This window comes from Carassius carassius, chromosome 11 (assembly GCF_963082965.1).
Source record: "Carassius carassius chromosome 11, fCarCar2.1, whole genome shotgun sequence".
NCBI classification, from domain to species: domain Eukaryota; kingdom Metazoa; phylum Chordata; class Actinopteri; order Cypriniformes; family Cyprinidae; genus Carassius; species Carassius carassius.
The window spans coordinates 12197510-12222131 of NC_081765.1; the positions used below are offsets into that span (position 1 = coordinate 12197510).

The window sequence follows — 24622 nt, forward strand, 5'->3', positions numbered from 1 at the left end:
AAAGTTTATAGAAAAATATAGTTTATTTATTTCTTCTAAGGTGAAGTAACATTTTGTTTATACAGAAGGCATATCCTGCAATTAATTTTTTTTATTTTGTTTTAATTCATACTTCCTGTAGGGTGACAACTTTTAATTTACAAATGAAAAAGAAACAATTCTTCAATTCTAAACCCTGATCAATCAAAATGTAAGATGCACTGATGTTATTGGTGGTCCGCGCAACTGCCCATTTTATTTTGTTTTGATTATTTGAATATTCTATATATATATAAAAAAATAGAAACATTATATATATATATATATATATATATATATATATATATATATATATATATATATATATATATAATGTTTCTATTCTTTTTCTGCTAAAATCTTTGCAGTGATATAATGCCCTCTGAGCAGCCAGATTTACTGTAGCTGACCTCTGGTGACTTTTTATACTATACGATTACTCTCTCCTTCACGGAGCCTGATCGACACACACCGGCACAAATTCAGATCAAAGCGGCTGCTGGCAGGCTAAATAAACAGCATGGAGACATCCCTTGTTCCTTTTTCAATCTTCTGAAAGCATTCCGGGAATGCCTCTTTAATTGACTCCTGATCTACCCTCCCCTGAGGTCAGCTGGGGCAGGGCAGCTGGGGTTACTAACAAACATGTGTGTTGGTCTTTCCTCTTAGCTCCCCACAGTAGTGTACTGGGACAGCCGTAAAGAGCAGCTGTCATGAAGCTGGAGGAAGGAATTGGTCGGAGATGAGTAGTTAGTACTTTGCAGTTGGTGGGTTCAGGTCTTCAGAGGAGATTTGCTTCTGAGGGACTGAAAAACAAAAGCAAGTCTTTCATGAGATCCACCAGATGGACGACAAGCTAAACTAACTCAGTGTGGACACCCGATGTTGAGAGATCTCAGAACACTTTATTGCGAACAGAGCCCCCACACCTCCCGCTTTACGGAGGAAGTGATGACACAATCTGTTGAGTGTGATCTGATAGTGTGAGAGCTCCATAGCAACCTGGCTAACACCGCGCAGAGGTACGAACGGAGACAGTGATGAACACTATAACAACGGCAGGTCGCAGGTTTTTTACATCATAAACAAGAAATAATGATGAGACCCATTGGCTTGTGGAAGCTCGCAGTTGCCATGACATTAGCAAGATCTCATTATATTCAGAGGATGCATGTGAAAATGTGTGGGAGTGTGTGTGTGGATGTGTGCGTGATCAAACACTAAGGCTACGTTCACACTGCAAGGCTTAATGCTCAATTCCGATTTTTTTTAAAAAATAGATTTTTTTGCAAGGCCGTTCACATTTCCAAATAAATGCAACCTTTTGTGATCTCCTGTGTGAACGTGAAATGACCCAGAAGTGACCCGCATGTGCAGAAGAGTACTCAACGCTCAACGACGTCACTCGTTGTTTGCGGAAGTAGCTAACGTTAAACATGGATGTCAACAACAGTGTAGTCAACAGCGGAGCTCTTTTTGCAATATTAAAGTTATTTTCCCAACGGAGCCAGCACAATTACAATCTTCTCGTTTTAAGAAGAAAATTAAAAAGAAGGAGGAGAGCAAGGTTTTTGGCCATGGCGTTTTGTGGAGCAGTGTTAGCAACGTCGGTACAGAGAACCGTGTGGGTGCGGAGTCGCATCCAGGAGTGGTGGGATACTGATGTGAGTGGCTTCACTAATACAGAATTCATCAGTTTATCTTCTCGTTCCCGCCTACTTCAATGCAGAATTATGACGTTTGTAGCGTATCAATGACGTACGGGTCAGATACATGTGGCCTGGCCGTTCAGACGGAGGTCGCATTTCAAAAGATCGGATATGTATCTGATTCAGGACCACATACCCAAGTGGCCTGGGTCACATTTGAAAAGATCGGATCTGTGTCGTTCAGACTGTCATGAAAAGATACAGGTCGCATAGGGGCAAAAAAATCGGAATTGGGACGTTTCAGCCTGCAGTGTGAACGTAGCCTAAGACAAAGAGATCTTTTTTTGTTTTTACTGAATTTTGATAAATTTGAAGAAGTGTGTTTGTTTATGGCTTAATGATTTGGTGTTATATAAAGATTTGTATTTTTGTTTAAAAAGTGTAAATGTGTATATATACCATTCAAAAGTTTATGGTCAGTTTTTTATAAATAAATTAATACTATTCGACTTTTAAAAAGTAAAGATAATTATAATGTTACAAAATATTTATTTTTCTAATCTTTTCTTTTGAGCTTTCTATTCATCGAATAATCGTGAAAACTGATTTTCTACAAAAATCTATTTTCACCATTAATAATAATAACAAATGTTTCGTGAGCAGCAAATCAGCATATTAGAATGATTTCTGAAGAATCATGTGACATTCAGTCAAGACTAAAGTAATGATGCTGAAATTTCAGTTTTGCCATTACAGGAATAAATTACATTTTAAAATAGTTTTAATTGTTTCATAATAATATTTCATTATATTTATTTTTATTTATTTATTTTTTTTACAATATTTTGATCAAATAAATGCAGTACTGCTGTATGTTTATTCTAATTGTATATTAATAAAAGAAAGAAAGAAAGAAATTTAGTAAAAGAGAGAGGAGAAATTATACAAAAAGGAAAATACAAAACAGCAGCAGCAACTGAAACACACCCCAGAATCCAAATGTTGTGCAACTGTTGTTTATTTGTATTGGTGGTGAGTGTACTGGACATGTCCTGGCGTGGCTAGGAAAGTTTTCTCTAGCAGTGATAGGGATCTTGGGTAAATACACAGCCTGGAGGTGTGTCCGCCTTGTGTTGCACAGCCTGCTGGGTGGAAACACCACATCAATTCCCCAGCGCCTGATGCACACAGGAAATCAGTACCCTGTTGCCCTTGAGCTGCCCGACAGCTACCTGTGCCACCACGCTTGGGGATTCAGCCGCTGCCCTTGAGAGTAAAATGATGTGTTATTTCTTCAGCTGTCTGAAGCTTTGGCCAGCTCCTATCTTGCAGAATTAATGTGCGTAGTAGGAAGAGCTCATGGGAAAACACCCCGAAACAAACATTTATTTTCAAATGGTCAACATCAGGCATCCTCATTATTCTGTTTAGTTGCTGCATTCAGAGTGTTAGAAAGCCCAGTGACCTTACATTCTGACTTACATCTGAACCTCATTCATAATAAGCACTTAGATTACTCAACCACACACTTAACCACATGATTCTGTTGCCACAGTTACAATATAAATACTCTCAGCCAATCAGGTCTTCATCAGTGGAGTTCTAGAATAGGCAATTACAGCTCACAACGCAACTGTCCTACAGTCATAGTGATGCTCATCTAGTAGTCACTGCATCACTTTCACTATTAGAATTATAGTGACCAGACCAGACCAATTAAATGTGTTTTTTTTTTTTAATTCAAAAAAGATGAATAAAATTGTGACGACTTTTTATAATGTTACAAAAGATTTCTATTTCAAATCAATTGTGTATTTGAATATTTTATTCATCAAAGAATCCTGGAAAAAAATATTAAGCACAACTGTTTTCAATGTTGATTAGACTGATAAGATTTTATAAGAATTTGTTCTTGAGCAGCAAATCAGCATAATAAATTATTTATGAAGGATCATGTAACCGAGTGATGATGCTGAAAATTCAAATAAAATTGTCATCACAGGAATAAATGACATTTTAAAATATATTCATAGACAGACATGGTCACTATGAATCGTTGTTGTTGTGGAAAAGGAGTTTGTGACATTTCTCGCTTTGCGTTTTGTCCATGGAATCAAATGAAACAAATGCTGAACAAATGAACAAAAAAAAAATTCAAATATTAAGATAATGGCAAACTTTGCTTAAGTGCAAGTGATTTTTAATTGCTAGGAATCCCCATACACATATTCATAAACAAATGTGCACATCTGCATTATTGCACATGTAATGTATGTTGTATGGCTTAGATCAAAATCATGCCAGCATACCTCACACATATAGTATACTGTAATCTCTTACACACATACACACCATTCACTCATCCATGACAAACATTCCTATTCTACCCAGCAACATTTCTTAATAACAGCCCCCCTTTTCCCTCTGGCCACAGACAGACCAAGCCATACACGCCAATCCCGACGCTAAGCCTCCAACGCACAAGACGCAGCTTTCCCTTGCTGGAAGAGGGATGGGGGGAGAGTTTCCCCATCTTTCTGCTTTCTTTTACCATGCTCACTAACATGAATTAATGAGAGCCAATAAAAAAGCTGATGGCGTCTGGGTTACTCATGCATACTTCAGGCAAGTACAGTAGCAGCTCAGCGGGGGGTCTGGCATACTGTCTGCCCGTCTGAGATGGCGTGAGTATGAGGGGTCAGCGCATGACTGGCAGGGTCTCATACACTCAAATATACGCTCTGATATATGCACACACATACAGACAGCCCGTCTGAGAAGTAAGCTGTAGTAAAGCATAATGTCACCACTGCAGGGTAAAGGCGTGTGACAGCACAACTGACCCAGTAATGGAGGGAACGTGCCCGTCTGGCTGTTTTCACACAACTGTGTTTATGTGCTATTAAAGTGACAAGGAAAGAGGGGAAATAAAATGCAACGATAAAAGGAAAAGACAATTCACAAATGGGATTAATTTTCAATTAATAATACAAATAAAATTAGATAAATAACTATTTATTTAATAAATAAGTGTAAAAAAATATTTAAAAGGTTATTTTTATATTTCTTTACTGAATAATTATTAATAATTTATTATTACTAGTAGTAGTAGTAGTAGTAATACTAGTATCACAATTCTAGTAAACAATGAGATCTCAAAATCATTAGATTTTCATAGTGCGACCAAAAGTCTAAATATGAACTCAAACATTTCATATCAAATTCTTGGATTGACATCTGGTACAAACTTTATATTAAATTAAATATAAATGTAATTTTACCCAATGCATGAAAGGGCCATTAATTTTGGTTTTAGATTTACTTAATGTCTGTGATTGAAATTAATTTGATCCCCATTTCCAAAAGAAGAATTATAAGTAAGCCTAAGTACACTTTGCAAAATGTAACATTGCTAAAGAGAAGCTGTGTGGACAGGAATAAGATGCTGGATCAGTCCCTGTCTTTGTGCTGGGAATTGTTTTAGAGCTGTGTTTCACCCATGTAAACATACTGTGTGTAATGAGCTATTTATATCACTGATCACTGCAAATGGGAGAAACAATAAGGAAAGAGAGCATGTGTGTGTTACAGAGAAATACTGTAACATTCAAACATGAGATGTCTGCAAGCAGGTACTAGTGGAAATGCATGATCATTAGCCAAGGATGTGAGTCCGACACATTTATACATGCACACACATACACATGCGGGCCTTGAACAGATGTAGTGTGCTGTATTAATGCAGGAGGGTGTAATATTAACCCTGGCCTGCTGTCTCTAAGGGACCTGACTCTCTCAGCTGTTTGGGTGCCAGACAGGTCCTGGTTTCCTGTGTGTTCCTGGGTGCACGAGCCAAAGCGACCCTATTTAAGGGGGCTTCAGGCCCCCTTGTCTAACATATTAGCCTCCCTAAAAATATGTGATTAACGCAGCTGTCACCACCAAACTCTATGGAAGCTGGTTACAGCCTTAGAAGAAATAATATAAAGGAAATTGTAAGCTAAAGTTGAAAAAAAATAAACATTTATGCATTTGGCAGTGTATTCAGTTTGTGTATTCCCTGGGAATTGAAACTTTGACTATAATGTTTCTAGCTCCATTCATAAATGTTTGAGCTATAGGAATGCACTCAATAAAATAAATTCACATTGTGAGATATAAAGTCAAATTTACAAGTTATAAAGCCGCGATAGTGAGATTTAAAATTGCAATTATGAAAAATAAATGTTTGTGGTATTAAAGTGTATTAAAGAGGAAACTAATGCAGTGACAAAGGGAAAATGCACCTTTGAGATTAATTCATAATAATACAAATAAAATATAATAAACCAATAATTAAAAAATAAATACTTATTTAAAAAATGCTATTAACAAAAATAAGCTATTACATAACAATTCATAATTAATAATACATAAATAAAAGCAGTTTAATTTTAATTACTCTTCTAGAAAAATTGTTGCAATTACTAATAGTCCCAATTTTATTTTATTTTTTTACTCTGAGGTGGCTATGATGAATCCATCTGTGATCATGTCAGACCCTTAATTAAAGTTTGCACTTATGTGATCTTCATCTGATGTTTACTGAAAAGTGTATCTGTATACAGTCATCGAGTCCAAAACATGGCACAGATTGGACTATTGATATTTTACCCCCTCAGCCCCTGACAGCTCCTCAAACTATCTCTCTTACTTTCTCTCTCATCTGTACTTTTATTTTTAAATAATGCGAGTGGCACTTCCTGAGCCTCAAACTTAGATCCTTTGAGATTACAGGAAAATATCAAGGGACTTCATGTGCTGACTGCATGTGTGGTGTGTCGATATGTGTGCATGTGTTTGCCCTTCTGTGCATTAGTATGAGCAGTGTGACTCTGCATACCTCTGAAAAGGTGGCGTTACACATAAAGATGCTGTGCATCGTGTCAAATGCTGGTGTGTAGGACGTGTGTCACGGCTGAAGGTGAAGCATGTGTTAGCATACAAGGAACACTAACTCTGTTATACAAGGCCAAAAACTATCCAACATAGGCTTAATAACAGCTTGAAACTATACAGGTGCATTAATCAAAATGCATTAATAAATCCAAATTATATAAAAGTCTAAAATATAGAAATGGTCTGTTATAAAGAATGCTGTCTATGGGACTCCATTCGGTTAACCTTTTTATGGATACGTTTATTACAAGGACCATCTGAATTAACTGTTTCGCTGGAATGAATCAAGACTTTTCAATGCTAAAATTGAAGAGAGTGAAAAATTGTATTTGCTTTTACAGCTCTGTCACAAAGTTAAACTGAGATGCATGTCATAGAACATCATGTCCTAAAATGACACCTTAACATACAGTATGTCTGTCTATGTCACAGAAATCTCTCCTTCATTGGACACAAACATGCAGCATGAGAATCGCTGAGTGCCGTCCCAGACTATAGCGGGAGCTGAATATTGACAGCAGTTGCAAGGATGGGAAATCATTCTAATTCAACACTTTTGTAGATGAACGATTTTTCTGTGCAAATTTAAAGCTTCACTTTGATGAATTTTCCGCTTTTTTATTTACATCAATATCTTTTTTGTCAGAAAGCTAACCGAGTGTGTCTGTTTCTCTGTGTGTGATAGACAAAAGAAAGCAACTAATGTGTTCTCAATTCCAGTCCTCGCGCCCCCCAGCTCTGCATAATTTGCACGTCTCTCTGTTAACACACCTGATTCAGATAATCTGCTCCTTAGAAGTGAGCTCTGTGCATGAACTGTGTTCCCATTGACATGATCCCTACACAGTGTTCACTGCTCCCTACTCCCTGAGCAGGGGAAATCTGTTGAAGTTTACATCACTTCGTAACATTCATTCACGGATTTGCGCTGCACAACGTCTTCACACACTGACAAGTGTGGCAACATATACCTCTGTAAATAAATGCAATTTAAATTCACATCTTGCACACTACAATAGACTTTGAATGGAACATATGTTCACTTCAAACTGGAATCATGGCAGAATATCCTGTGATGTCCACTTCGCAGGGCACTTACGTTCAAATAGAACAAACATTTGAAGCCATAAGAGAAACATACAAAATGTGCAGAGCAGGGTGGCGCAAGGACTGGAAATGAGAACCGTTGACCTAGAACAAGTCCACTCTGTGAGATTTTGGTCAATACAAACACATAATGTCTTACATATGCACGTAATGGTGCGTTTCAGCTGCTGTAATCACATATTTTGTGATTTCTCTTCTTCCAGGCTCCGACTGTTCCAGAAACTTCACAAGTCCATCAGGTGTGATCGAGTCACCTGGATTCCCTGACAAATACCCCCACAATCTGGAGTGCACCTTCATCATCATCGTCCCTCCTCACATGGATGTCACCCTCACCTTCCTGACTTTTGACCTGGAGAACGACCCCTTGCAAGGCTCAGAGGGCGAGTGCAAGTACGACTGGCTGGAGGTGTGGGACGGCCTCCCGCAGGGTGAGTCTAGATGTTGTAATCCTGAAGAATTCTGTTTGGATTTACAGTCGGGGTTTGGATTAGACCGCTGTATTCCAAAGTCCAGACCACCCGTGACTTTAAGAGGATTGCATTTCCCATTCCCTCTGACCTCATTGTCTGCTTTGAGATCAGTATGTTGCATGTCTGCCATACGTAATTTGGTCACTTAATGATTTCTAATACACATACCATTCACTATCACACTACTGTATGGGCCATCTGGTTGGTTTATCCACCAGTCTATACAGCTGTTCGCTCTTGCCCTGTGACATGCACCACCCGTCTGTTGGCCGCTGCGCTTGCAGCTCCACCGGTATGAAGCTCAGTCACATTGCTGTCGTGCTGTTACTGCGGCTGCCACTGGAGCTATTTTAGTAGCAAGCGTCAGCAGATGAAAGTGGAGTACAGGGCCTTGTTTTGCCTTATCTAGCCCAGGCGGGGCCAAGAGCCCATATTCTTCTGCACACAAGGTTGGAGGAGATGGAGGATGGGGTAACAGCAGCCATGGTAGCCTTTATCAGGAAAGTGAAAATGGGGCGTGAATAACACTGCAATAGGATTTAATCCTTGTCTGGAACAGTGCGCTTTTGAATACACTCTTTACCCCCAGCTGTCTTATTAATGCTTCAGCCCTGAGACCCCCATACTGCCCCCACCCTCGCCCTTCTGCCTCTGGGTTAGGCTTCATATTGTAGCACTGCACACGCAAATATAATCAGACAAACAATAACTGTAGACACTAAAACACAACAGTATATTTAAGGTGGTCTAATAAATCTAACCAGCTTGACCAAGATTATCAGGTTCACCAGCTAGTAGTATTTTTTTACATTTCTCTGACATATTTTCCACCATATTTTCATTATTAATAAATAAGAACATATTAATTTTCCTTTTAAAAATACATATAATTATATTCATTTGGGTAATATATTCTTTTATAATATACCCCTAATTTTAGACTCAGAAGTAAAACGTTTTCTGTGAATGTGCGAGACTTGGGCCTGATTGTATTTACCTTTATTTATGAAAAGTGATTTTTGAGGAGGGCTGTAAACAACTTTCGAAAAGCAAGATTCACACACACACACACACACACACAGATAGTGTCCTGATCAAAGTAGTATATAGTAGCCATCTGATTCGATCATCAACACCATCAAAGGCGAGAAAAAGAGTTATTTCAAGCTAGCCTTTGAGAGCACTTGCGGTATTTAAGCCCCTTCCTCTCCAAAAGAGAAGAAAAATCAATGTACTTGATTGATACAAGGCTATTTCATCCATCCGGTACTGTGTGTGTGTGTGTGTGTGTGTGTGTGTGTGTGTGTGTGTGTGTGTGTGCGTGCGTGCGTGCGTGCGTGCGTGCGTGCGTGTGTGTGTGTGAGAGTGAGAGTGCCTATGTGTGTGTCAGGATGGACGATTGATTCATTACAGAGAGACAGCAGCCTCTCTACAGCATTACTTCCTGACCAAACTTAATCACATACATTTGTTGAAAGGTAAATGCCCCAGAATTCAGAGAAATGGTGTTCTATAGATTGTAGGCACATAAACAGAATAACAAGTCTTATCTTATAAGTGGCTGGCCGGAGCAAAATGGGACCTGTTCACATCCCAGCACTGAGAAACCATCTACACTGTTTTGCAGTGGGACCTCTGATTGGGCGGCATTGCGGTACCAAAATCCCCTCTGAAATACAGTCATCCACTGGTATCCTCTCTCTGTCCTTTCACACTGATATGGCCGTGGCCAAAGATGGCTTTTCTGCCCGTTACAACATGACTCTCAAGGAGGTCAATGACAGTAAGTGATGTTTTTCTTTTAGCTTTGAAACTGAAATGTTGATCTAGCTACCAATACGAAAAAAATGTAGTTTACTAGTAATAAAAAAGTAGCAAACTAAATTGAAGCTACTTAAGAAGAATGTATTTTTAAAGATACATTTACATAAGCTAAACAAAATAATTCAATATGATTCAATAAAATGATTCCGAGAACAAAGTTCAACCCTGCTGTTTATTTGCATGTCTGTCTTTTATCTCAGATTTAATATTTAATATAAGAAAAACTCTGTGCTCTTCAGATTTCCACTGCAGTAATGCTCTTGGCATGGAGCCAAACAAGATCAGTGATGATCAGATCTCTGCGTCATCCTCCTTCTATGATGGCCGATGGTCCCCAAGACAGGCTCGGCTTAACTTTGAAGATAACGCTTGGACGCCCAATGAGGACAGCAACAAAGAATACATCCAGGTGAGGTTTCCTCTCTCTCATTTGCGTTTCTGTAAAAGGGAGAGAACAGGGAACAAGTTCCCATCCCTCTCAACTTACTTACATGCATTGTGGAATCTCAAAAGTCTTGTGAATGGACAAGTGGATTTGAGATGTCTAGTTCTGGAAGGAAGTCGGCCGAGGTTAGGTGCCTTCAGAATGAGACTCATTACTTTTGGTGTTACTTTAAGTGGTGTGTCGTATTTGTGTCAGGATGCTGCTGAGTTGTGGGCTTCTGGTAGAGCAGCTGTTGTGTTGTGTTAACACCTGACACCACTGTCTCGCTCTCAGGGTCCACGGCACAGACATCCATCTTGACAAACAGCTGTCGTAAATGCCAACATGCCCAAGGACCATACTTCACCCAGACGCTTTGGCTCTTTTGTGTGTGTGTTCAGAATAAGAGAGGTTGTTCTGTTTTAGGTGTGAACATGCAGCTGAGATCCGCATACAATTGATATTCATCGATTCATCCACGGTTTCAGGGTAAATTAACTGCTGAAGTTACCTTAAACGAATGCTGTGGGCACAATACGAGTTAAGATCTTCTGTTGAAAGCATCTGTGGCATAATGTTGTTTAAAATGAAAGATTATTTAGAGTTGTTCTTAACTTTTACCAAATTTTAGTTTAATTTACTTAAATTAAATTATTTATTTTATTTAGAAAAAATAACAGTTACAGTATGGCACTTGCAAGGGCCAATATTATATTATATTATATTATATTATATTATATGATATGATATGATATGATATTATATTATATTATATTATATTATATTATATTAATTATATTATATTATATTATATTATATTATATTATATTAATTTTTTCTGTTCAGTATTATGACCAATTAAACCAGTTTTTTTTTGTTTAGATTTTTTTGTTTTTGTGACTGAGAAAAGAGACTTCTGTGGTAATCGACATTATTCAACAGATGCTAATAATGGCGTTTAACTTGTATTAAACCCAAAACAATATTTAACATCTCATCAGATGTTCTCTTATGCTCTTTTCCCATTGTTTCTCTCCCTCTCTCTTTATTACTATTCATCAGGGACTCACTTCTCAGACATGGTAGGCTACATCTTTCTTTCTCTTTCTTTCTTTCTCTCTCTCTCTCTCTCTCTCTCTCTCTCTCTCTCTCTCTCTCTCTCTCTCTCTCTCTCTCTCTCTCTCTCTCTCTCTCTCTCTCTCTCTCTCTCTCTCTCTCTCTCTCTCTCTCTCTCTCTCTCTCTCTCTCTCTCTCTCTCTCTCTCTCTCTCTCTCTCTCTCTCTCTCTCTCTCTCTCTCTCTCTCTCTCTCTCTCTTTCTGGTCTCTGGGCGCATGGAAGGGTTGATGATGCACAGCCCGCTCTGATGGTAACAGCCACTTGATTGATGAGGGTCCTTTCGTAGGAATAAATAGTTAGCAGCACTCCTGGGTTCTATTGATTTTTTTGTCTAGGTGTGTTTCTCTGTGGCCCTAAGCAGCTTTATAGAAGGTTCTAGGTGTGTGTGTGTGTGTGTGTGTGTGTGTGTGTGTGTGTGTGTGTGTGTGTGTGTGTGTGTGTGTGTGTGCTCGTATCTGTGTGTGAAAGCCACACCTGTCTCTCTGACAGATAACAAACGTTGCAGTTTTCCCGCTCATGTTCAGATGACATCCCACTGAGCAGGGAGAGCCGAGGATCATGGGTAACAGCCCTCCTCTAGGACAGGAGCTGAATGCCTGATTCACAGTTCTATCCATCTTTCAGCTCTTCCCTCTATCTCATTTCTCTCACATCCCTCTCTTCTTCTGCTTCATTACTCATCTCACTCTCTCATCATCCTGATTTTAGTGGGGATTGTTAAGGAAACCAAAACAATATAAAAACGTTTTCCTTAAATAAATAAAAGTAAAATAACTGGAAAATCAAACACTAAAATAATATGTTCATGACTCCAAAACAAACTGAAATGTACCAGAAAATCTAAAATCTGAAATCTAACAAAAAATGTTAGTTTGGTTTAAAATTTTACACAGTATACTGTTACACTAGATGGCTCTGAGAAATGTGATACTTAAAATAATTTAAACATTATTTAAATGTTTATTTATAGTTTTAGTATAATTTAATGTTATATTCTATCCTTTAACACAGTGACTTAATTTTAAAAGGGCAAAAATATTTAAACTTAAATTAAAAAATATACAATATGAAATTATTAAAAAACGTAAAAACAATCATAGAGTGACAACTTAAAAGGACATACTAATAATGTATCTCTCTCTCTCTCTCTCTCTCTCTCTCTCTCTCTCTCTCTCTATATATATATATATATATATATATATATATATATATTTATTTATTTATTTATTTATTTATATGAAAAATGACAAAATATTAAAAACTTAGTTAACATATTTACAACTAAATCTTCGTTAAAATTTCTTGTCCTAAGCATTAATCTTTTTTGTACGCAACATTTGTCAAACATGCGAATTCGTCTGTCCACACTAGGCATCAAACTGTGATATGACAATCACAACCAATCTGAAGATATTTGCAGATAGTTAAAACACTTTAATGTGGACCATGATTTTGGGTGGATGGGGCTACCCAGCACAACCCCCAGAAATAGAAACTAAGAGATCGAAAATATGTCCTGTCACATTTAATTACAACAAAAACCCTAATCGCAAAACACAGATTTAATACAATTTTCACCTTTTTTTTTCTCCTTAGGTGGACCTGCACTTCCTGAAGGTCCTGACCGGCATCGCCACTCAGGGTGCAGTCTCCAAAGAGACACACAAGTCCTACTTTGTCACCACTTTTAAGCTGGAGGTCAGCACTAACGGAGAGGACTGGATGATCTACCGCTATGGCAAGAACCACAAGGTATGATCACGCGGGAACGGCACATTTGAGAATGTGTGAGAGATAAAGCAGTCAGTTGTTCTCTGTTATAGAGATGTGTCAAGTAATGTCAGACGCTGTGTGTGTGAGATTCAGAGGGCCAGAAAAGATCTGAAAAGACAAAAGCTGATGACATAATTTACTTGTATCTGTAGTTTCTGTGGAGGGTTAGTTGACATGCTGGTTCTCCTAGCTTAACAGCTAAGACTTCCACAAGAAAGACTATGCTGGTCTAGCACAAACCAGCCTGGAAAGGCATCAAAATTCATGCCAATCGAGATGCTCTTTTTGGAAGATTATTAAGGTGTAGGCTAATAGGAGGCAGAACTCCATTATTAGAAACCAAGTGAATTTGAGCAAAAACAGTCTTTATTCTAGACCTGTACAGTGCACACACAAACAGTGTGTAACTTTGAACTTTAATGTGCTATTTATATTTGATTTGGCCCTTGGTGTGATTAAATAATCCACATTTTAAGTTACCTGAAAATAGTGTTTTTTTTTTGTTTGTTTGTTTTTTGTACAGTGTTGTAACCAAGGAATTCTATAAAAGTAATTAAAAAAAAATCAAAACAGCTCAAGTCTCTGTTATAATATAATATAATATAATATGAAAAAATGAAGCAGATATTGCTCATGAATTCCCTTTTTGAGGCAAGGTTTTGAGGTTTTGTCTGCAAGCATTAAGGTATTCAATATTTGCAGCGACTCCTTTGGCACATGTCATTGTCTTTCTATGAAACCTGTAAACCTGCATTCACCGGTTCTAACTATATAGCAACACCAAATCTATAGCAATGCAATTATTTAGCATTTATTATAATTCAAACAAATGGCTTTCCCTACTCAGTTTGTTGTGTGTTCTGTACACGGCATAGTATTTCTTCTGCGCGGCCGCTAAGCAATAAGAACATGGGTGATAAGGCCTGTGTAAAACTAATCGTCCCATGTGGTACATGCCTCTAATCTTCATTTATTAACAAATCCCCTGGAAATCCTGTATGGAGTTGATTGCTTGACATAGGAGCATGTGAAAGCTCTGATGTTAGCGTGATGATTTTGGAAGAATTTGTAAAAAACATCAGCCTCCACTGAGAATAACCTGCCAGATATAACCCCATACAGCACTAACTAGCATTTGGGTCTTTAGCCCCGGACCCCCTGCTGGAATAGCCTCTGTCTTTAATCTTCCAGAAAATCTCCGAGCTCAGTCCTCCCTTAATGTGCTCAGTGTTTTTACGGCTTTGGTTTCAGTTCAGCTAAGCTTTGTTAAGATGTCTGGCTATGTCGGAATGGGAGATTCACGCCTTATGGGAGGTGTGACCGGTCAGTGTCCATTTAGAAATGGCACTATTAAGTAATGTACTGTTTATTCATATGCCTGGAAGTAATATATATATAAAAGTTGGTAGTTATCTAGCAAGATGCCTCACTCATGCAGACAAAATGCATCCAGTCATAGCTTTTTTAATATCGCCTATAGATTAACAGGAAATAGCATGTTGGGATTGAAATGAAATGTAAATCTGCAATACTGTAAACCGTTTTGTATGTGAGTATCATGTAAATGAATTCTGAGTCAGGCAGGTTATTATTTTTCAGGGCTGTGCGGTGATGGTTTGGGTTGATATCACCACATCAGGCTCTCATTGGTCTTAAATGATGATGGTGGAGGTGTGTGTATCCCTGGACACTGACTGATTGTGTGTGTTTATGGACAAACAGGAAGAGCTGCTGAAGAGATCACTGTAGGCTGGTGGCTGATAGTGTTTGTTGTAAGTGTGATATCAGCAGAGGTGGGGATAATTTCTTCTCAAACTGTCTCAGCTACTGTGGCAGGTTTTCAGTTCACTATTGATTACCTGCAGCACACTCATTCAGTCACTACTAAATCAGATCTGATAAGATCACACACACACACACACACACACACACACACATACACACAAATCAAAACCTTCCTTTGTGCTGCATATATAGGAAGCTACAGTAGAAGACAGCATCCTAACTGAAATGTAACCTTATAAGTTCCATTACATATAACTGATTTTCAACATACACAGAAAAAAATAATTAAAATTAAGACAATTTTTTTCATTAAAAATAATTTAAAGATTCAAACAGACTTTGATATTATCAAATTGCTGTGCTAACTACTAATATACTAATAAGCATAAACATATGCCATTTTTAATTAGCTTGAACATTTGTTGAGACTTTTCAGTAAGATTTTTTTAAAGAAATTAATTATTTAATTCAACAAAGGTTCATTTAACTGAATTAACTTTAAAAGATTTCTATATCAAATAAATACTGTTCTTTTTAAGAACAGTTAAAAATTCCCTTTGTATAGGGAAGTCGTGGCCTAATGGTTAGAGAGTCGGACTCCCAATCGAAAGGTTGTGAGTTCGAGTCCTGGGCCGGCAGGAGTTGTGGGTGGGGGGAGTGCATGTACAGTTCTCTCTCCACCTTCAATACCACGACTTAGGTGCCCTTGAGCAAGGCATCGAACCCCCAACTGCTCCCTGGGCGCTGCAGCATAAATGGCTGCCCACTGCTCCGGGTGTGTGCTCACAGTGTGTGTGTGTGTTCACTGCTCTGTGTGTGTGCATTTTGGATGGGTTAAATGCAGAGCACAAATTCTGAGTATGGGTCACCATACTTGGCTGAATGTCACTTCAATATTTTTTTTTTGTGTGTTTTTTTTTTTGTTTTTTCACTTTAACTTTCTATATATCAAATAATCCTGAAAAAGAAATGTATCATGGTTTCCACAAAATAAATAAATAAATATTGAGACTGCAAAAAATTCAGCTTTGCCATCACATTTTGCAATTTTTCTTACTGCATTTTGTATCCAATAAATACAGCCTTGTTCAAAACTTTTAATAAGAAACTTTTTTTAAGGATACATAGACTGTTGCCTTAGAATTTGACCAAAAAAGGCAGCATATTTATACCAATTTATACTTACTGAAACAGCTTTATAATCGTGAGGGCAGCTATAATGTCTTAATATACTGTTTAGCTCTTTTTGAACAGAATTACAAATTCCCTTCCCTTTTGGTGTAAACATAGCACACAGAAACACATGCATTTACAGCCAATCCCACAACTGTGTCGTTTCCACACACTCCCTCCTGAGACTGTATCTGATAAAGCCATCAAAATAACGACAGAAGAATTTATGCTATTTTCACAAACATACTGTTTCAAATCGCAAGGTGGTCAAAGGGTTTTAATTCCATTTCCACTGGTGGGGAAAATGAGCGGGTCCCTTATGTAAGGTCCCACACCTACGCTTAAGGTCAATGTGACCGTTTAAAGTAGCCTTGTCACTAACAGAGATCATCATGAAGGTCTGGTAAATTCCTTGCTGTTTTACAGTACCATCAAGGGGAGTTATAGAGAGAGAGAGCATATGGTATGTGTGTTAACGTGTAAAATCCTAAGGCAAAGCAACAGAGAGCACTGTCGTGGGAGATGACATCAGCTCGGACTTCAAAACAGCAGCCTGACAGATCTGTCCATCTCAGTAGATTCCTCCGCTTCACATGGAGCACGTGGATAATGGAAGACCGCTGCCAGATCCCGGGAGGACTCCTCTGTTCTTTGGGAATGTACCACTGAGGGTTTAACCTTTAGTGATGTCATAGACTAGGAAATAGATGCTCTTTGAGTTGGGTTGTCTGCATTTAAAGCACAACCAGAGTGTGTGACGGTGGAATGTGTTCAGTGACGCGAGGAAACCGTTTCACACATACTCAAACAAAAATACACAGTTACCGTCTTTAGTGGGGTCGTGCAAATGTGGTTTTCATTCACTGTGACAAATGGTCATTTTAGAGGAAACATTTACACCACTGAGGGTCATAAAACTCATCGTCTGTTCTTCCAATTACTGTGTGTACCGATTCCAAGTTGACTTAAAGCGGCAGTGTGTCATTTTTATGCTCCTAGTTACACCAAAATAGAAGCAGAATTGCAAAAATGATGCACGTTTGAGAAAGTTGTTTGGAAACACTTCTACATCTGCTAGTTTCCTTGAAAAGACAGTAGGATTTTTCCATTGGCATTTAGCTTATTGCAGAAAACAAGCTCTGTGAGCAACAAAGAGTTATGAAACTTATTGGTTTTGTTTATCAAGATAATGCAGTCACAAGAAGTAAAAAGTGTGCATCAGGATGTAAACAGTACCACAGTCGCACAACTACTCACAACTCGTCACAACTCAAACTATCTATATATGAATATATGCATATGAACTAGTGAGTATATGAGTTTTCCTAAACATTGTTATTATTTTTAATGTTCCCTGCAACCTCTGTAGTCCTATTTAGCCACATGTTAGTATCCATCTGTTCCAAGACACGTCAAAGACATGTCAAAGGTAAAAAAAAAATAATAATAATTATGAGTGAGTTATTACTGATATATTTTATAAACATTTGAGCTTGTCTTAACTATGAGCATGTCAACCTTTTTTCAGCCCAAAAACCAATAAAAAAAGAACATTGCTGATGGAACCTGATATGCAAAAATACATATTTGCTGATTTTTTGCTGAGTCCTGCAGCACTCTATTGATCAAACAAAAACGAATCCTTCTACAAGTTGATTACTTGTTTGTGTGGATTAAACCGGGATAAGACAAACTGTTGTAACAGAAATTTCCAGTATTTTTTCAGAAACACAGGGTAAAGCAAGGAGGGAAGGCTTCCACATTCCAATCCCTTCAACTCAATCTCACATGCAAACTGGGAATTAAGAGGAAAGCAGGAACCAAATCAACACTTTTCACAGTTTTTTCTCCTCTGAACAGGTTCTCTTACGAGAGCTCTCTCGTACTGCGTCTTAGCTAAGACGCTACGGGAAAAGTCTCTTTTCACGAAATACTGAAGCAAAAAATTATCCTTAATTTTGTATTTTTGTAAAGCGCATTTGCAGCAGTACACAGCCATAGGCGAGACGGCTCGTTCGCTCATTGGCTTGTTCTGCGGCAACTGCACAGCCTATCGAGCGCGGGCTGATGCAACATCAGACCAATAAGGGCGCTTCGCGCCCTTCTTGCCACTTCCCGCCGAAACGGGTGTGGCCCAACCTATAAAAGGAGCTCGAAAAGGCTGACTCACCTGATTTTTCATCTCTTCAGCGAAGCTCACGCATCGCTGGATCACGGAGGAAGCAAGCGCCGTCTGAGAAAGCACATCAGCAGGACGAGCCATTCTGAAGCTGCTGGCATCGCCACCTTCCATTGCCGTTCCTGCTGCGCTATCCGGCGCCTATATCCTTTCAATCCTGTTATATACAAGCTGTTCTTTATGTGTGTGTGTGTGTTCGCCCTGCGACACACACTCGTAAAAGAGCTCGCGTCTTTTTTAAGATGCCTTCCTGCGGCTCGTCAGAGCCCCACTCAGCGAGGGAGACCGGTACGTCATCTGTGTCTCCTGCCTGGGTGAAGATCATGCAGCGCTCGCTCGCTGACGGCGGATGCCCCCACTGCGAGCTGTTGCCATGGTGACTCTGAGGACTCGCCTGGCCTTTTTCTCTGAGCCTGCATTCTCCGCTGCGCTGAGGCGCCGTAAAAGCATCGCTTCCAGCGGATTCCGGAACCGTCTTCAGCTCAACCGAGCTCGCCGGTTCGCCCTGCTTCACCGGCCCCCCCCTGCATCGCTTCCCGGTGGGCAGCGCCCGCTGTTTGCCGGCGCGTCGTCCGAGGAAGTCGATCTCAGGGCCGCGTCGGGGGAAGAGGACACGCGCTCTCTGCTGGCTTCGGGCAGTGATGGCTGGGCGAGCTCCGAGGATCTCGCGCCTTCTGCTCAGAAGCCCAGCAGACGAGCTGACATCGAGAAGGAGCCGGGGCGAATGCTCGTGTTGGCCGCGATGTGTCTCGGCCGCGAGTGGTTTGCACCAGCGCCCCCCCCTCTCGTTCCCGGCTGGATGGTATTTCCCTTTCGGATGAGCGTACTTCTCAAAGCCCGCCTCATTTCTTCCTGAGCTTCACGAAGAGGTGGCGAAGGCTTGGAACGCTCCATATTCAGCACGAACTCGTTCGTCTGTCTCACTAGCATTCTCCACACTGATGATGCTAAAAACAGGAACTACCACTCACTTCCGCCGGTGGAACAGGCGATAGCGACTGTTCTCGCTCTACTGGCCGTCGCCCCGCGCCGCGGGGACCGCGGCAGAGGATTACGGTGAGGCCGGGAGCCCCGAAGCCATCCTGGGAAAGCCATCTACGCATGCTGCATGACGCTGCGTCGGCACTACACACGATGGCTGCTTCATCGAAGCGCCGGTGTACGAGTTCCGCTGCGGCCGGGCTGTCACCGAAGCGCGCCGCTGTTTCAGTTTCCAGAGATTGTGATTGTTTCAGCGTTGTTTGCAATGCGCAAGCCTGTACGGTTGCCCGCTTGCCTGCACACGAAAACCGTTATCACGGCTACCCAGATATTTCCCGAAAAAGGTGTAATTTCTGGTGTCCCGGCCACGGCCGATGGTGCTATAAATGTAGTGACGATGCCCACTGCTCAGTGCCCATCTCCGCATATAAGCACAGCCCTTCACACAGGGCTCGCGCCTATAAAAGCGACTCAAGTCGATCACGCGCACTACATAGTAGACGTGCCCACTCCTCAGTGCCCACAATCACTATGTCACACGCGTCATGTGGTTTCTGTAAAAACGAAACCCGTGCACGTTCGTCCGGCCACGGCCGATGGTGCTATAAATGTAGTGACGATGCCCACTCCTCAGTGCCCATCTCCACATGTAAGCATAGCCCTGCACACAGGACCTGCGCCCATAATGTCGACTCAAGTCGGTCGCGCACACTGCATAGTAAACGTGCCCACCCCTCAGTGCCCACAATTACTATGTCACACACGTCATGTGGTTTCTGTAAAAACGAAACCCGTGCATGCTCGTCCGGCCACGGCCGATGGTGCTATAAATGCAGTGACGATGCCCACTACCCAGTGCCCATCTCCACATGTAAGCACAGCCCTGCACACAGGGCTAGCGCACATAAGATCGACACAGATCGGTCGAGCGCGCCGCATAGTAAACGTGCCCACTTCCCAGTGCCCACATACACTATGTCACATACGGCGCGGGGCTTCTGTAAAAATGAGACCCGTGCACGTACATTCTGCACAGGCAGACAGCGAGTTGAAAGTGGTAAAAGTGCACACATGCAGCCCACGGTTACTCGCAGATATATCGAGTCCCACGGGACCCGCTCAGCCTCCCTCCAGTCGGTTAAGCGCCGGAACGGGGTCGAGGAAGAGCGATCTGCCCGCTGTGATCAGCGCGCTCCCCGCCTCAGATGCGCAGCACACTCGAGCGCCGCCGTTGCCCAGTCAACAGAGCGCATTTCGCATCCAGCCCTTAGCCATTCATGCAGATGCATGGTCAGTGCTTCCAGAGGTTTCGGATTGGGTGCTAGGCATTATAAAGAGAGGCTACTCGCTACAGTTTTCTCGACGCCCACCGTGCTTTTCAGCGCGCGTCGAAACTACGGTCAAAACAGAAGTAGCACACATACTTCGGGCCGAAATATCAAAACTGTTGAGCAAAGGGGCTGTAGAGCCTGTGTCTCAAAGCGAGGGGGGGCTGTACAGCAGATACTTTCTGGTGCCCAAGAGAGACGGGGGTCTCCGGCCCATACTGGATCTAAGACAGCTGAACGGGCATTGATGAAACACAGTTTCAAAATGTTCACGACCAGGAAGCTCCTCGCGCAGATTCGCAGAGGGGACTGGTTCATGTCAATAGATCTGAAGGACGCGTATTTTCAAATACAGATAGCGTCAAACCACAGGCGATATTTGAGATTCGCCTTCGAGGGCCAGGCATACCAGTTTGCAGTCCTGCCATTCGGCTTGTCCGTAGCTCCTCGTACGCTTACGAGGTGCATGGATGCAGCGCTCGCTCCTCTTAGACTCAGAGGCACACGAGTGCTGAATTATTTGGACGACTGGCTGGTTCTGGCCCGGTCATGAGCGGAGCTCATGGACCACAGAGCCGTTTTACTCGATCACCTCGAGAAGCTCGGCCTCAGTGTCAATTGGGTGAAGAGTTCGCTGAACCCCAGTCAGACGATCCTGTTTCTGGGTATAGTTCTGAACTCGTGTTCCATGACGGCGCGGCTGTCACCACAGCGCGCGATGGGCATTCAGCGTGCAGCGAGTTCTTTCCGCTGTGGCGCGACTGTGTCGCTCAAACACTGTCAAAAGATGCTGGGTTTCATGGCCTCAGCATCTCCGGTTCTGCGGCTGGGCCTGCTCCGCATGCGCCCCCTGCAGTTCTGGCTGAAGGCTCGGGTGCCGCGCAGAGCGTGGGCGTCTGGCCGGCTGCATTTCAAGGTCGATCAGAGCTGTGTTGCGGCTCTAGCACCTTGGACAGCGAACGGCTGGTACCGATCAGGTGTAAGCCTGGGGACTTCCCCGAGTGTGAAAATGGTGTCGACGGACGCCTCCACTTCGGGATGGGGAGCGCTGCTCGAAGGCAGACCGTCCTTTGGCCTATGGTCAGAACGGGAAAAGCTCCATCATATCAACTGCCTGGAAATGCTGGCAGTGGAGAATGCGCTGACGCGCTTTTGTCCCCATATCAAGGATCACCACGTCGTAGTCCGTTCGGACAACATGTCCGTGGTGTCCTACATAAATCGCCAGGGCGGTCTCGGGTCCCGAAACCTGTACAGGCTGACGGAACGCCTCCTGATTTGGGCTCAACGCAACGTGCGCTCGCTGAGAGCGGTGCATGTGCCTGGACTGCAGAATCTGGGTCCAGACAGGCTGTCCAGAGGCAATGTCCCTACGGGAGAATGGTCTCTACACCCGCAAACAGTTCGGCTGTTGTGGGAGAGATTTGGCATGGCGGAGGTGGACCTCTTTGCGTCCCACGGAAACGCTCACTGCCCCACATTCTTTTCCAAGAACGAAAGCGCGCTGTCACGGAAATGGCCGTGCTGCCCGCTTTATGCGTTCCCTCCCGTCTCCCTCCTTCCGCAGGTGATAGAACGGGTGAGAGAAACGAGATGTTCAATACTGCTTGTGGCACCTCTTTGGAAGAACCATCCATGGTTCCCAGATTTGATGCAATTAGCAGATGTCGCCCCATGGCCGGTACCGTTGAGGAGAGATCTCCTCTCGCAGGCCAGGGGCTCGATTTGGCACCCTCGACCGGAGTTGTGGTCCCTCCATGTATGGGCACTCAACGGTTACCCGCTGATCTCGCAGGGGGAGTGCTAAATACCATCACTCAGGCTAGAGCTCCGTCGACACGACGTCTGTATGCCTCGAAGTGGTCGGTGTTCTCCAGCTGGTGCACAGCTCGAGGTTATTCACCCCTTATTTGTGAGGTGACGGAGGTCCTCTCCTTCCTACAGGAGCTGTTGGATAAGGGCAGAGCCCCATCCACGCTCAAAGTTTATGTGGCGGCCATCGCGGCGTTTTCTGAAACGGCGTCCGGTCAGTCAATAGGAAGGAACGATTTAGTCATCCGGTTCCTCAGAGGAGCTAGGAGGCTGAATCCTCCCAGACATCCGTCAGTCCCTATGTGGGACCTCGCGGCGGTTTTGGAGGCCTTGAAGGGTCCCCCTTTTGAGCCTATCCAATCGGTTAGCCTTCAGCATCTGTCGTTCAAGACAGTATTCTTGTTGGCTCTCGCTTCTGTGAAGCGTGTGGGTGATTTGCACGCGCTCTCGGTGAGCCAGTCGTGCTTGGAGTTTGGGCCCAATGACTCAAGGGTCATACTCAAACCTAGGCACGGTTATGTGCCGAAATCCCTCAACACACCGTTTCGGGCTCAGGTTATTGCCCTGTCTGCCCTGCCGGTGTCAGGGGAGGATGGAGACTCGAGTCTTCTTTGCCCTGTCAGGGTTTTAAGAGCTTATGTGTCTCGCTCTGCTGCCTCTCGGCAGACGGAGCAGCTATTTGTCTCGTTCGGTGGACGTTCCAAAGGAATGGCTGTTTCGAGACAGACTCTATCCAGATGGATAGTTGACGCCATAGCGTTAGCTTACGCTTCCAGGGGCCTTCAGTGCCCGTTGGGCGTCAGAGCACACTCCACAAGAGGCGTCGCCTCGTCGTGGGTGTGGTCTACTGGGATCTCCTTGCAGGATATATGTATGGCGGCGGGTTGGGCCTCGCCGTCTACATTTATCAGGTTCTATAACCTGGAGGTTCCCGCCTTGCAAGCAAGGCTGCTGTCGGTATAGAAGAATCAGGGCCCTGAGGGGAATTCTGAATTCATGAGCGCTAGGCGCTGCCGACTGTTATATGGGCAGTATTGCGTAAGACCCGCATTGCCACATTGGTCAGGCCTTGCCTCGGCTGTGTGATGTCATATTGCCGCATCTACGGATGCTGCTAGATATGGGACGGAGGGTTTTTCCCCCTTTTTTCTGTCCCGGACTCTCTGTGAGTCCCTCAGGTGACTGTGCACTGTAAATCCTGGGCGTTGCTTCAGGTTTATCGGTGTGTGATCCCTGCGCGCACGGCGTTTTACATCGGGTTCCCGTAGCGTCTTAGCTAAGACGCAGTACGAGAGAGCTCTCGTAAGAGAACGTACTCGGTTACTAAACGTAACCTCGGTTCTCTCTAGAAGAGCGAACGAGTACTGCGTTCTCTGCCGTGCGTACGATTCACTCTGGTTCGCTTCGGCGATGAAATAAATCAGGTGAGTCAGCCTTTTCGAGCTCCTTTTATAGGTTGGGCCACACCCGTTTCGGCGGGAAGTGGCAAGAAGGGCGCGAAGCGCCCTTATTGGTCTGATGTTGCATCAGCCCGCGCTCGATAGGCTGTGCAGTTGCCGCAGAACAAGCCAATGAGCGAACGAGCCGTCTCGCCTATGGCTGTGTACTGCTGCAAATGCGCTTTACAAAAATACAAAATTAAGGATAATTTTTTGCTTCAGTATTTCGTGAAAAGAGACTTTTCCCGTAGCGTCTTAGCTAAGACGCAGTACTCGTTCGCTCTTCTAGAGAGAACCGAGGTTACGTTTAGTAACCGAGTACGATTTAGCCAACCATTGTAATCCAAAAGACGGGCTTCCACACTAATTGAGCTTTATAGAGGGAGTTCTGTTTTATATTTACAGCATGTAGAATCATACTCTTGAAGTTTTGATTTATGCTTAAAATTGGTCAGAAAGTATTTAGTAGTTTTTAAAATTCATCACACATCACAAGCCCTACTAAACAATAAACACCTGCATTCTGTCATATGGCAATCAGTGAATGGCAGCAACACACCAAATTTGGCCACAGTGTTCAGGTATCTGAGCCCCTCATTGCT

At 42.5% G+C, this 24622-nt stretch overlaps 1 protein-coding gene across 2 annotated transcripts in view; it reads left to right on the forward strand.

Annotated features, from left to right (window-relative positions):
- LOC132152771 (neuropilin-2-like) overlaps positions 1-24622 on the forward strand; it is a 77135-nt gene that overhangs the window by 21828 nt on the left and 30685 nt on the right. For both annotated transcript variants that reach the window (XM_059561646.1, XM_059561644.1), the window contains exons 4-7: positions 7916-8143; positions 9813-9968; positions 10249-10418; positions 13147-13302. In XM_059561646.1, coding sequence (XP_059417629.1) covers positions 7916-8143; positions 9813-9968; positions 10249-10418; positions 13147-13302 — 710 coding nt within the window. The remainder of the gene's footprint in view (positions 1-7915; positions 8144-9812; positions 9969-10248; positions 10419-13146; positions 13303-24622) is intronic.